Source organism: Cetorhinus maximus, chromosome 17, assembly GCF_964194155.1.
Source record: "Cetorhinus maximus chromosome 17, sCetMax3.hap1.1, whole genome shotgun sequence".
Classification (NCBI taxonomy): Eukaryota; Metazoa; Chordata; class Chondrichthyes; order Lamniformes; family Cetorhinidae; genus Cetorhinus; species Cetorhinus maximus.
In genome coordinates, this window is record NC_135895.1 from 103962349 (window position 1) to 103973396 (window position 11048).

Below are 11048 nucleotides of genomic sequence, written 5' to 3' on the forward strand. Positions count from 1 at the left end.
ATCCTGCGGCGAGTACCTCGCCTCCTGACTCCCCAAAGCTTCTCCACCATTTACAAGGCACAAGTCAGGAGTGTGATGGAATACTCTACTTACCTGGATGAGTGCAGTTCCAACAACACTCAGGAAGCTCGACATCATCCAGGTCAAAGCACCCCACTTGATTGGTACCCCATACACAAACATTCACTCATTCCACCACTGATACACAGGGCAGCAGTGTGTACCATCTACAAGGTGCACTGCAGGAATTCACCAAGACACCTCCAACAGCACCTTCTAAATCCACGACCACTACCATCTAGAAGGACAAGAGCAGCAGATAGATGGGAACATCAGCACCTGGAGGTTCCCTGCCAAGTCACTCACCATCCTGATTTGGAAATAAATCGCCATTCCTTCACTGTCACTGGTTCAAAATCTTGGAAATCTCTCCCTAACAGCACTGTGGGTGTACCTACACCACATGCACTGCAGTGGTTCAAGGCGACAGTTCACCATCACCTTCTCAAGGGCACTTGGAGATGGGAAATAAATGCTAGCTAGGTCAGCGACTACCATATCCCATGAATGAATAAAAAAAATAAGACCAGAAGTTTTTGTTCAGTTCCTGGTCTGTGCTTGACCTGATTCTAGTTTGGGTGGCAGCTGGTATATTATAGTTGGCCACAGCATCCCTGAGTTAGTGAGGGAAAAATCAGGCAAAGTCCCCACTGCTGAGAAAGGAAACATCCGGTAAAGACAGCATGCGTTTCTACTGTGATGATTCCCATGGAGCATATCTTGGTAGCATTTACAGCCTGGGCTTAAACATGAAGAATGGCCATTTGAGTGAAAGACTGGAAGAAACCCATTGACTTAAGAGCTTCAGAAGAAGAGAAAATGAGAAACTGGCCAATGGAAACACCTCTTTGCTGCTTTGTCTGATGTCAATTAATTCTATACAGAACACAGTTTGTTTCTAGTACCTTGGTGCTCCCTTTGCCCGTTAGCTGATCAGCTTTCTTAAGGACCATTTTCACCAGTCAGCCATATGGAAAATAAATCAATGTCAAGGTTTGTTGTCGCTTTGGACGCCTTATCCCTTTAACAGAGTACAACATGAAATTTCTTCTGGAACTCAGCCCAGCTGGCTGTTAAGTAAGTTTTCAAAAGCATTTAGCATATTTTGGAGGACAAGGAGAATTTTATTACCTAAAGAATGTAAGACAAAGTGAACTTTGCACTAAGGGGTATATGTAATGGGATCTTGGTCATGCTTTGGACCTCAATACATTGGAAACGTAAACTTAACCAGTGGCTTCCCTTCTGTCTCTGTGATGTTTCCAGGGAAGGTGACGTTGAGTTTGGTCATCTTCTATATACTGCCACTGGTTCCTTCTCAAGTTTATGGGTAAGCTCTGTTGTTGATTTATTTGTGGAAGTTGGGTCTCCACATCCTGACAGTTGCAATGATACTGACTAGATCACACCCACTTCATTGGCTTCCTGTTTCCCCTGATCTTCTGTGACTTATCCATCTTCCCCTCTAATCCCAATTTCTGGGACATTTTGTTCCCTTGGGCTGTGGAGATTCATAACATTTAATAGGTTAACTATCACATGATTGTAATTACTGCTTGGTGTACAATATCTTCAGCTTAGTTATCCTTAATTGTTCAACTGTTTCCTGTAAAAGTTTAGTCCTAATTATCTCTGATTCAAGTTGCTCCATCTACTTGTTGACCATCTTGTTGGAAAGTTGGCCTTTGCAATGAGTCTTCATTTGAGTATCTCCAACTTGATTGTGATATTCTTGACATTTGCCTCTATTTTTTCCTATGTCTTGGTTAGCTTTCCCCTGGGTTGCTTTTGGCTTTGCTTCACTGACTTTCAACATTGTCCCATTCAGCACTGGTTTCAATATATTTTATAAACTCACGTGTAAAGCAATATCTTCTCCCCTTCCCTAGGCTACCATCCAAAGAGATCATGACTATTATAAGGCACTGATAACATTACAAAGGTTCTGCCCACAAAATTCTCAATTTCTTATCAACTGACATTAATGACTCATTTTTTCTTTCTGTTCTTTCTCATTTCAATCCTAAGTTTCTACCTGCTGCTGATTTTAAATGTTTCTCCCTGTGACTACACTGATGGGCTGTCTCTGGTTTTAAATGAGCATTTGGAGCTTGGGGTGAAGTTGGGAGGAAAAGTTGTCAATTCAATGCCCTGGAATAGCAGAATGAAGCAATAGCTGACTGTGTACTAGTACAGTGTGCACTTTGGTCAGTAGTATTCAGTGAGACTCTTTCATTAGGAGTGAAACCAGAGGAAATGCTTAGGGAGGATATGATCCATGTGCAAAATAAGTCCCCAACTTTAAAACCCAAAAAGAAGCATAAATTTGAATTATAAATCATGGCTATATACTGTGTATGGCTGAGTAATGACAACTTTTGAACATTTTGGTTTAAAACCTATAGTATGCCTTTAGGTTCTGGGGTTGACACCATGCTGCATGATAATATGCATCTCCTAACCTTCTGAATAATTTGGTCCGGAACTCGGCTAAAGTTATCTGTAGTTCAAAAAGTGGATGTTCATTCAACTTCCATGTGTTTTCAGTTCCTCTTTGTTACATCAGTAGCTAACATGGCCACGAGCTAAGAGTTGTACCCTTTTGACTTCGTTACACATTTTGTTTTATTCTTTAGGATTGCAGTCATCTTTGTGCTGTGCATTTGGGACTCATTTGGACCTTTTTATTCTAATTTTTTATTTCAATTTGTTTTTTAACATTATTTTTTGCATTGGACTCTTTCCGCCTTCTCTTTCTCCTTTGATAATACACTTTATTTTCTTTTCATTTTATCTGTCTTCATTGCTGCATGATATAACTCTCTGGATTTAAGCTCAGGCCGCCCACTGAAGGTGCGCACGAGCAACCAGAAGTCATTTCCCTTTTCTCCCCTTATAGAAGTGTTTGACCTGTGCCTTTTCACTTAGAACTAAATTTGCATGTTGTTGCTCTGCACTAACATTTCGATGTACTGCATTACCAAGCCATTTGTCTATTTCTGCCTTCTAGTTTCCTTCTTTTTATGTATCCCCCTTTCAGTTTGTTTCTTCAAGCCCTATCTTATGTTAACTTTTAAGTTATTTCTCTTCAATCTCCTCGGCCCTCTGTTTTAACGGTTTTAAAACTGAAAGCTTGGATGTTATAGAATTTCCTGGCACAGCTCCCACACACCTGCTGTTATTGATAGCTGTCATATTTGTGCTTAAAAATAAAGTGAATTATCTAACAATCTGAATTAAATAATGTAAATACAGAGCAAAGTGGAATTTAGTCCTGAAAGTATGTGAATTATTAGATTATTTAAATTAAGCAACATTGAGTTTAGAAGAGTTAACTGAACTCTGTTATGAGACACAGTCACAGATAGTGGGGACTACGAGTGGGTCAGCAGCCATTTTCTCATGTTATTATTTAACCTTTCAAGATTTAATTTCAAATTTCTCTTTGTTCCTTATCTGCAAATTCTAGAAAGCTGTATACCTAAGAAATGATTAATGATTTAAAAATGGCTATGCATTTTGATGCTTGACTGTAGATTGAATACTAAAAAGGTTCTTTCTATCTATGCTTTCTCTGTGCAGGAAGAACCCATGGATACAGACCAGAGCAGCAGTATCATAAACTCGATTCAGTCAGAAGTAGCTAAATATCAGATGCTGATTGAAGAAGAAAATCAGAAATTAAAGCGATATAAGGTAGGTTTTACCAAAACTGATTGCTGTATAGTGGGCCACTGCATTCAAAAAGTTTTAGCTTGTATTAGGAAGAAAGCAAAATGAAACCACAAAATGTTGAAAATCCAGGTACAATTTGGAAAAAAAGACACGTGTACATTTCAATCAGATTTATTTTAAAGCAAAGCATATTTGTTGGTTGATCATTGCCATGAACTTCAGTAAGACTAGTGCCAAAAAGCACTATTATAACAGCCAACACTGCCATTGTACTGAGTTAAACTGTAAGTGAAATGGGGTCACACTTTGTTCCCTCTAAGCCATTGCAGGTGTGTGGGTGTGCAGCAATTTGGCATATGCCACACAGGAAACAAACAGGCCCACCCTCCAATCAGAACTCTGTGTTTACCCTGACTCTGGCGTCTTATGGGTCTCCGGTTCCTTCACCCCACCATTGGCAGTCGTGTCTTCAAACACCTAGGCTCCACACTCTGGAATTCTCTCCCTAACTTCCCCCCCACATCTTTCCACCTTCCTCTGTTTCTCTAAGATCCTCTTTAAAACCAACTCTTTGACCAAGTTTTTGGTTATCCCATCTGATAATTCATTCTTTGATTCATTATTTTTGTGACTGTGCCTCTGTAGTGTTTTTTTCTGTTTTAAAATCTCTATAAGAATGCAAGTTTTGATTGTTGTGAGCTAGGTTCCTGTAACTGAGATCCCTAAGAAGTGGAACCTGCGAATTAAAGCCAGCTTGGCAATTCTCCTGGGTGGCTGTGTTAGATATGTTCACTGTGTGTTTTTATTTTAGTATATGTGTTAACTTTATTGTGTTCGCCTTCTTTCAGATTGAAAACGTCAGACGAAAACACAACTATTTGCCCTTTATCATGGAACTTTTGAAGACTCTGGCAGAGCACCAGCAGTTAATACCACTAGTAGAAAAGGCAAGTGTCTCTTTATTTATAATTCATTCAAGGGATGGAGGCGTTGCTGGCAACAAGCATTTATTGTCCATCCCTAATTGCTTTTGGGAAGGTGAGCCCCCTTCTTCAACTGCTGCAGTTGAAAGTCTAGATACACCCTCAGTCTAGTTAGGTAGTTCCTCAGTAAGTTAGTCACACACTGTTGATTTTGTTTGTAGTGAAGGTAAAACAACATAAAAACAAAATTACCTGGAAAAACTCAGCAGGTCTGGCAGCATCGGCGGAGAAGATAAAACAACATGCCTGCTACCTAAATTAAAAGCAAAATACTGCGGATGCTGGAAGTCTGAAACAAAAACAAAAATAGCTGGAAAAACTCAGCAGGTCTGACAGCATCCATGGAAAGTAAGGCAGAGTTAACGTTTCGAGTCCGTATGACTCTTCATCAGATGAAGAGTCACGCAGAGTCAAAACGTTAACCCTGTCTTCCTTTCCACAGATGATGCCTCCTACCTATCCAGTTTTATTAAAGTGGTCAGCTCAAATAATTATATGACTGTACACTTTGTGTTCAGCTATATTCTTGTTATCTTGGAGATGTGAAGGAAGTGATGCCCAATGGTATATGTGCTTTTATTGCATGGTAGGACATGAATTCTGCACTGTGATTCTCCACATGGTGATTTGATGAGGGTTGTTTAAGGAATTGTGAAGCAGCAATGAGCTACTTTGCTGACAGTTGTAAAAAAGGAAATTCAAAGCCAGTTATATTATGAGTATGCTCTTTCAACTGGCTGTTCAAAGAGTGACGCAAGTATAGGCCTGGGGAGCCGGTCACCTGTGCACTCTTAGTTTGGGAGTGGTGCACTATTTGGAGGAACCTAAGGAAGCAAGAGAAAAATGTAGGACTAAACATTGTTGATCTGCAGAATCTCTGTTGTTGTTGGCCAGATTCAATCTCTGTCAATCTGGTAAACTGGAACTCTGTGCCATGAGAAGCATAGCCCACTGCCCTGTACTTTATTACAGGGTTTGACATGGTCAGCACATCCCAGCATTAGATAGCAATAGAGGCTTAGGTTTTGTCCTAAGAAAAAGGCATCATGCATAGTGATAAGAGCTCTTTTTAGAAAGAAACAAGTGTAGACAAGCCCCCACCGATTGCATGACGAATGATCAGATCTAAGGGTTTCATCCTGACACAGTATGTTCTCCATCTGCCAGCAGCTTTGGTCATGTGACAGGCCAAGTTCAGGGAAGTATGTATGTAATGTGTGTATGGGTATATGTGCGTGTATATTTGATATAATACAACTTTTCAACAAAGTTTAAAGCAACTTAGGTGCAGGTTGAGATTGAGCTAATGGTTCACAAAGTTTCCAGCTCAACCTGATGAGCACCATTGAGGGTTTCAAAGGGTGTGTGCAATAGAGTTTTGACAGCACAGTGAACAACCACATTGGTGTGATTTTCTCATGCATAAATACCAACAATATCCCATACAATAAGTCTCAGGCTGAGAAATGTTGCACATTGTCAGATAATTAGGAGGATAGATCACTCCCAGTTGCCCTACTCTACCCGATTACAGAATTCCAATCAAAGTTAAAGGGAAAGAAAAATAAAGTTGACTACATCTTGCTGGATTCACATGACAAAATAATGTATTTATTCATCAACACAGGCTAAAGAAAAACAGAACGCCAAGAAAGCTCAAGAAGCCAAGTAAAACTCCCACCGATGACTTTGTGACCATTTGCTGCTGATAATTCTGTTTTAAGAAGTGAAATCTGACCTATAACCAGTGGACTTTTCAGATAGTTAACGAGTGCAAAGCACTCTCATTTGTAATTATATGTCACGTACAAGACTGTTAAATGTTCCCCATTTGCATCACGTGCATGCACTATGTACCATGTTTAATACGAAAGAGGTTTGTTTTTAAATATTTTTTCTCCCCTTAAAAGTAGTTCAAGTGCTGCCGACACTTTACAATCCAATTTCAAACGATTTTTCTGTCTTGTGTTGAGTAATGGAATTGACTAGGTGCATGATAAGATATTAAATGCTAAATAAAAATTATTTAAAAAAAACCTTTGATCCTCGTCTCTATATGCTTTTGTTTCACTCTACGAGCCTAATTAAACTCGGTGATTACAAGTTTGAGTTCTCTGAGCGCACAATGCCTTGGAGAAAAGCAGGAGTTTGATTCTAGTGCTAGAAATGATCTTTTTTAAAGCAACAAATTGTCATCCAACATTTTCAGGAATAGCAGCAAAGTCAGAAAGATTATTTTGTCTCAAATGGTTAACGTACCTCTGTTTCTTGTGCCCAGTGGAGACTTCTGTCCATGGGATGGATGGGGGCGCAGGGGACAGAATTTCAGAAATCTGGAGTTTGGACTGCTTTTACTCCTGAGAATATTCGTGGTTGTATTTTTGAAAGAACACACTAAAAACTGATCAAAACCTCTTGTAAAACAGTGAAATTCACAATTGTTTTGCTCATCCATCATCCCTGTCCAGTAGCCCAGTAAATTTAGTAAGGTTATATAAGTGCTTTTTTGCTGGCTGTATCTGAATCACCTTGGTGATTCTGTATTTGCCATATTAAATCGATCAAATTCAAACCCTGTGCATATAGACAAAATTGGGATCAAGTGTTCATTTATGGTTTATATGTGCTCACCATCCAGAAGAAAGAGATTGTTTAACCTCAGTTTTAAAACCCGTTTCATTTCCACTTTTCCCAGTTAGGTGCCATAAGGCGTAGGAGCAGAAGTGGGCCATTCGGCCCTTCGAGTCTGCTCCACCATTCATTGAGATCATGGCTGATCTGATAATCCTCAACTCCACTTTCCTGCCTTCTCCCCATAATCCTTGATTCCTTTACTGATTAAAAATCTGTCTATCTCAGCCTTGAATATACTTAATAACCCAGCCACTACAGCCCCCTGCGGTAAAGAATTCCACAGATTCACTACCCTCCGAGAGAAGAAATTCCTCCTCATCTCTGTCTTAAATGGGTGACCACTTACTCTGAGATTATGCCCTCTGGTCCTAGACTCTCCCACAAGGGGAAACAACCTCTCAGCACCAACCCTGTCAAGCCCCATAAGAATCTTATATGTTTCAAGGTCACCTCTCATTCTTCTAAACTCCAATGAGTACAGGCCCAACCTACTGAACCTCGCCTCATAAGAAAATCCCTCCATACTTGGGATCAACCCAGTGAACCTTCTCTGGACTGCCTCCAATGCCAGTTTATCTTTCCTTAGAAAGGGGACCAAAATTGTTCTCAGTATTCTAGGTGCGGTCTAATTGGTGCCTTGTATAGTTTTAGCAAGTCTTCCCTATTTTTATATTCCAGTCCCTTTGAAATAAAGGCAAACATTCCATTTGCCTTTCCTATTGCCTGTTGAACTTGTATGTTTGCTTTATGGGATTCACGCACAAGGACTCCCAAATCTCTCTGTGCTGCAGCCTTCTGCAGTCTTTCTCCGTTTAAATAACATTCTATTCTTCCTGCATAATCTCACATTTTCCCACATTATATTCCATCTGCCAAGTTTTTGCCCACTCAAGCTATATCCCTCTGTAGACTCCTTGTGCCATCCTCACCATTTGCCTTCCCACCTATTTTTGTGTCATCTGCAAACTTGGCGATAGTACATTCACTTGCCTCATCTAAGTCATTAATATATATTGTAAATAACTGAGGCCCCGGTACTGATCCCTGTGGCGCTCCACTAGTTACAGGTTGCCATCCTGGAAATGCCCCCCTTATCCCAACTGTCTTCTATTAGTTAGCCAATCCTCTATCCATGCTAATACACTACCCACAGCACAATGGGCTCTTATCTTATTAAGTAGCCTCATGTGCGTCACCTTATTGAACGCCTTTTGGAAATCCAAATATATTACATCTACTCGTTCTCCTTTATCTATTCTGCTTGTTACCTCCCCAAAGAATTCTAATAAATTTGTTAGGCCCTTCATGAAGCCATGCTGACCCTGCTTGATTAGATTATGTATTTCTAAATGCTCTGCAATTGCATCCTTTATAATACACTCCAACATTTTTCACAGATGTTAGGCTAACTGGCCTATAGTTACCTGTTTTTTGTCTCCTTCCCTTTTTGAATAAGGGTGTTACATTTGCTGTTCTCCAATCCTCTGGGACCTTTCCAGAATCTAAGGGTTCTTGGAAGATTAGTACCAGTGCATCCACTATCTCTGTAGCTACTTCCTTTAATATCCTAGGTTCAGGGGACCAGGAGATATATCGGCCTTAAGCTCCATTTATTTCTCTGGTACTTTTTCTCTAGTAATAGTTATTGTATTTATTTCCTCCTCTCCCGCCCCCCCCCACCCCCTGCTTTTGCCCCTTGATTATTTAGTATTTCTGGAATGCTATTCGTGTCTTCTACCATGAAGACTGATGCAAAGTATTTATTCAACTCCTCTGCCATTTCCTGGTTCCTCATTATTTCCCCAGCCCCATTCTCTAAGGGGCCTATGTTCACTTTGGCCTCTCTCTTCCTTTTTATATATTTAAACAAGCTCTTATTCCCCGTTTTTAGATTACTTACTAGTTTACCCTCAAAGTTTATTTTCTCCCTCTTTATTATTTTTTTGGTCACCTTTTGTTGGTTTTTTAAAACTTTCCCAATCCTCTGGTTTACCATTAATCTTTGCAACATTGTATGTTTTTCCTTTCAATTTGATATTATCCTTGACTTCCTTGGTTAACCATAGTTGGTTTATCCCTTTCCTTGAATCCTTCTTCCTCACTGGGATATATTTTTGTTTAGAGTCATGAACTATTTTCTTAAACATCTGCCATTATTCATCAACTGTCTTTTCTGCTGAGCACAGTTGTTTCTGACCCAAGGTTCTCACTCTCAAATGGAATGCTAAATTCTACCATATAATAGTCACTGTTTCCTAGGTAATCCTTTACTCTGAGATCATTTATTAAGCCTGTCTCATTACACATTACCAGATCCCTGGTTGATTCACAACATATTGTTCTGAGAAAGTGTCCTGAACACCCTCTATGAATTCTTGCTCGTGTCTCCCTCTGCCAATTTGATTTTCCCAATCTACATGAAGATCACCCATAATTATGTACTGCCTTGTTTACATGCCCTCATTATCTCCTGGTTTATTCTCTGTCCTACAGTATAGCTACTGTCAGGGCGCCTATAGACTATTTCCACCAATGTCTTCTTGTTATTTCTTACCTCCACCCATATGGATTCTACATCTTCTGATCCAAGATCCTTTCTTGCTATTGTACTTATTCCAACTCATACTAACAAAGCTACCCCACCACCCTTTCTTTCTTGTCTGTCCTTTCGAAAAGTCACATACCCCTGAAAATTCAGTTCCCAGCTTTGACCTCCTTGTAATCACGTCTCCATAATGAATATAAGATCATACTCATTAACCTTTATTTGTGCTGTTAATTGATTTATTTTGTTCCGAATACTACGTGCATTGAATTAAAGGACCATTCATTTTGTCTTTTTACCCTTTCACGGGATGTTGGTGTCGCTGGGTAGGCCAGCATTTATTGCCCGTCTCTAATTTCCCTTGAGAAGCTGCTATCACAGATGTACAGCTCCAATGCTTGTTTCGCAAAAACAGCATCTATATATTTGGCTCGTCAGTCAGATGCATTAAACAGTGGGAAGTTCCTGTACTTGCACTGCAGATGGGAAGTAAACTTGCCTCAGAAAGTTGTCAAATAAAATCAATATCAGTACCCTTTTAGTCACATGATTAAGTGTTAATCACTTCAAATCAACCCCTCTGGGACTGAAATTGTACTATGAAAAGTGTGGAGTCTCATTCCTTCAGGTTTTGATTGCTGATGGGGATTAAATTTTTTAAAAACTTTTTCTTCATCTTTTTGCTCTCTCTTAATCTAATCTTTCCTTTCGCTATCTGTATCTGTTTTACTATTGAATTCACCATTCTAACTCACACTTCTTCGATTCAAGACTTAGCGCTGTTCATTTCACAATACTTCAGTCTGCCTGGTTGCTCACCCAGTTCACTCAGAACACCTTGTGGAGGTTACCACATCATTTTCATCCTTCACTAACAGCAACTGCCATGTAAAATATCATGGAGATATAAACAGGCAGCAGCAAATTAAAGTAACAGTGGGCCTGGGTAACCAGTCAAGTTACTGCCTGTATAAATCTTGTGCCAAAGTGGCAATTGTTCAAATTAGTTTTACAGTATTTTAACTGGAAATAGTTATCTATAATTAGTTGTAACAAACATGAAACAACCTATTGTTTGTATTTTGACATTCAAGAACATGATTTTGACAACATTTGGATTACTTGCTAGGAATTTGTTACTCTGATTAAGG

The 11048-nt window shown here is 39.5% G+C and overlaps 1 protein-coding gene across 2 annotated transcripts in view; it reads left to right on the forward strand.

Annotated features, from left to right (window-relative positions):
• Window positions 1-6754, forward strand: part of uchl5 (ubiquitin carboxyl-terminal hydrolase L5) — a 49751-nt gene extending 42997 nt beyond the window's left edge. For both annotated transcript variants that reach the window (XM_078561742.1, XM_078561744.1), the window contains 3 exons: window positions 3643-3756; window positions 4584-4682; window positions 6346-6754. In XM_078561742.1, coding sequence (XP_078417868.1) covers window positions 3643-3756; window positions 4584-4682; window positions 6346-6390 — 258 coding nt within the window. In that variant the 3' untranslated portion in view covers window positions 6391-6754. The remainder of the gene's footprint in view (window positions 1-3642; window positions 3757-4583; window positions 4683-6345) is intronic.
• Window positions 6755-11048: the final 4294 nt, after the last annotated feature.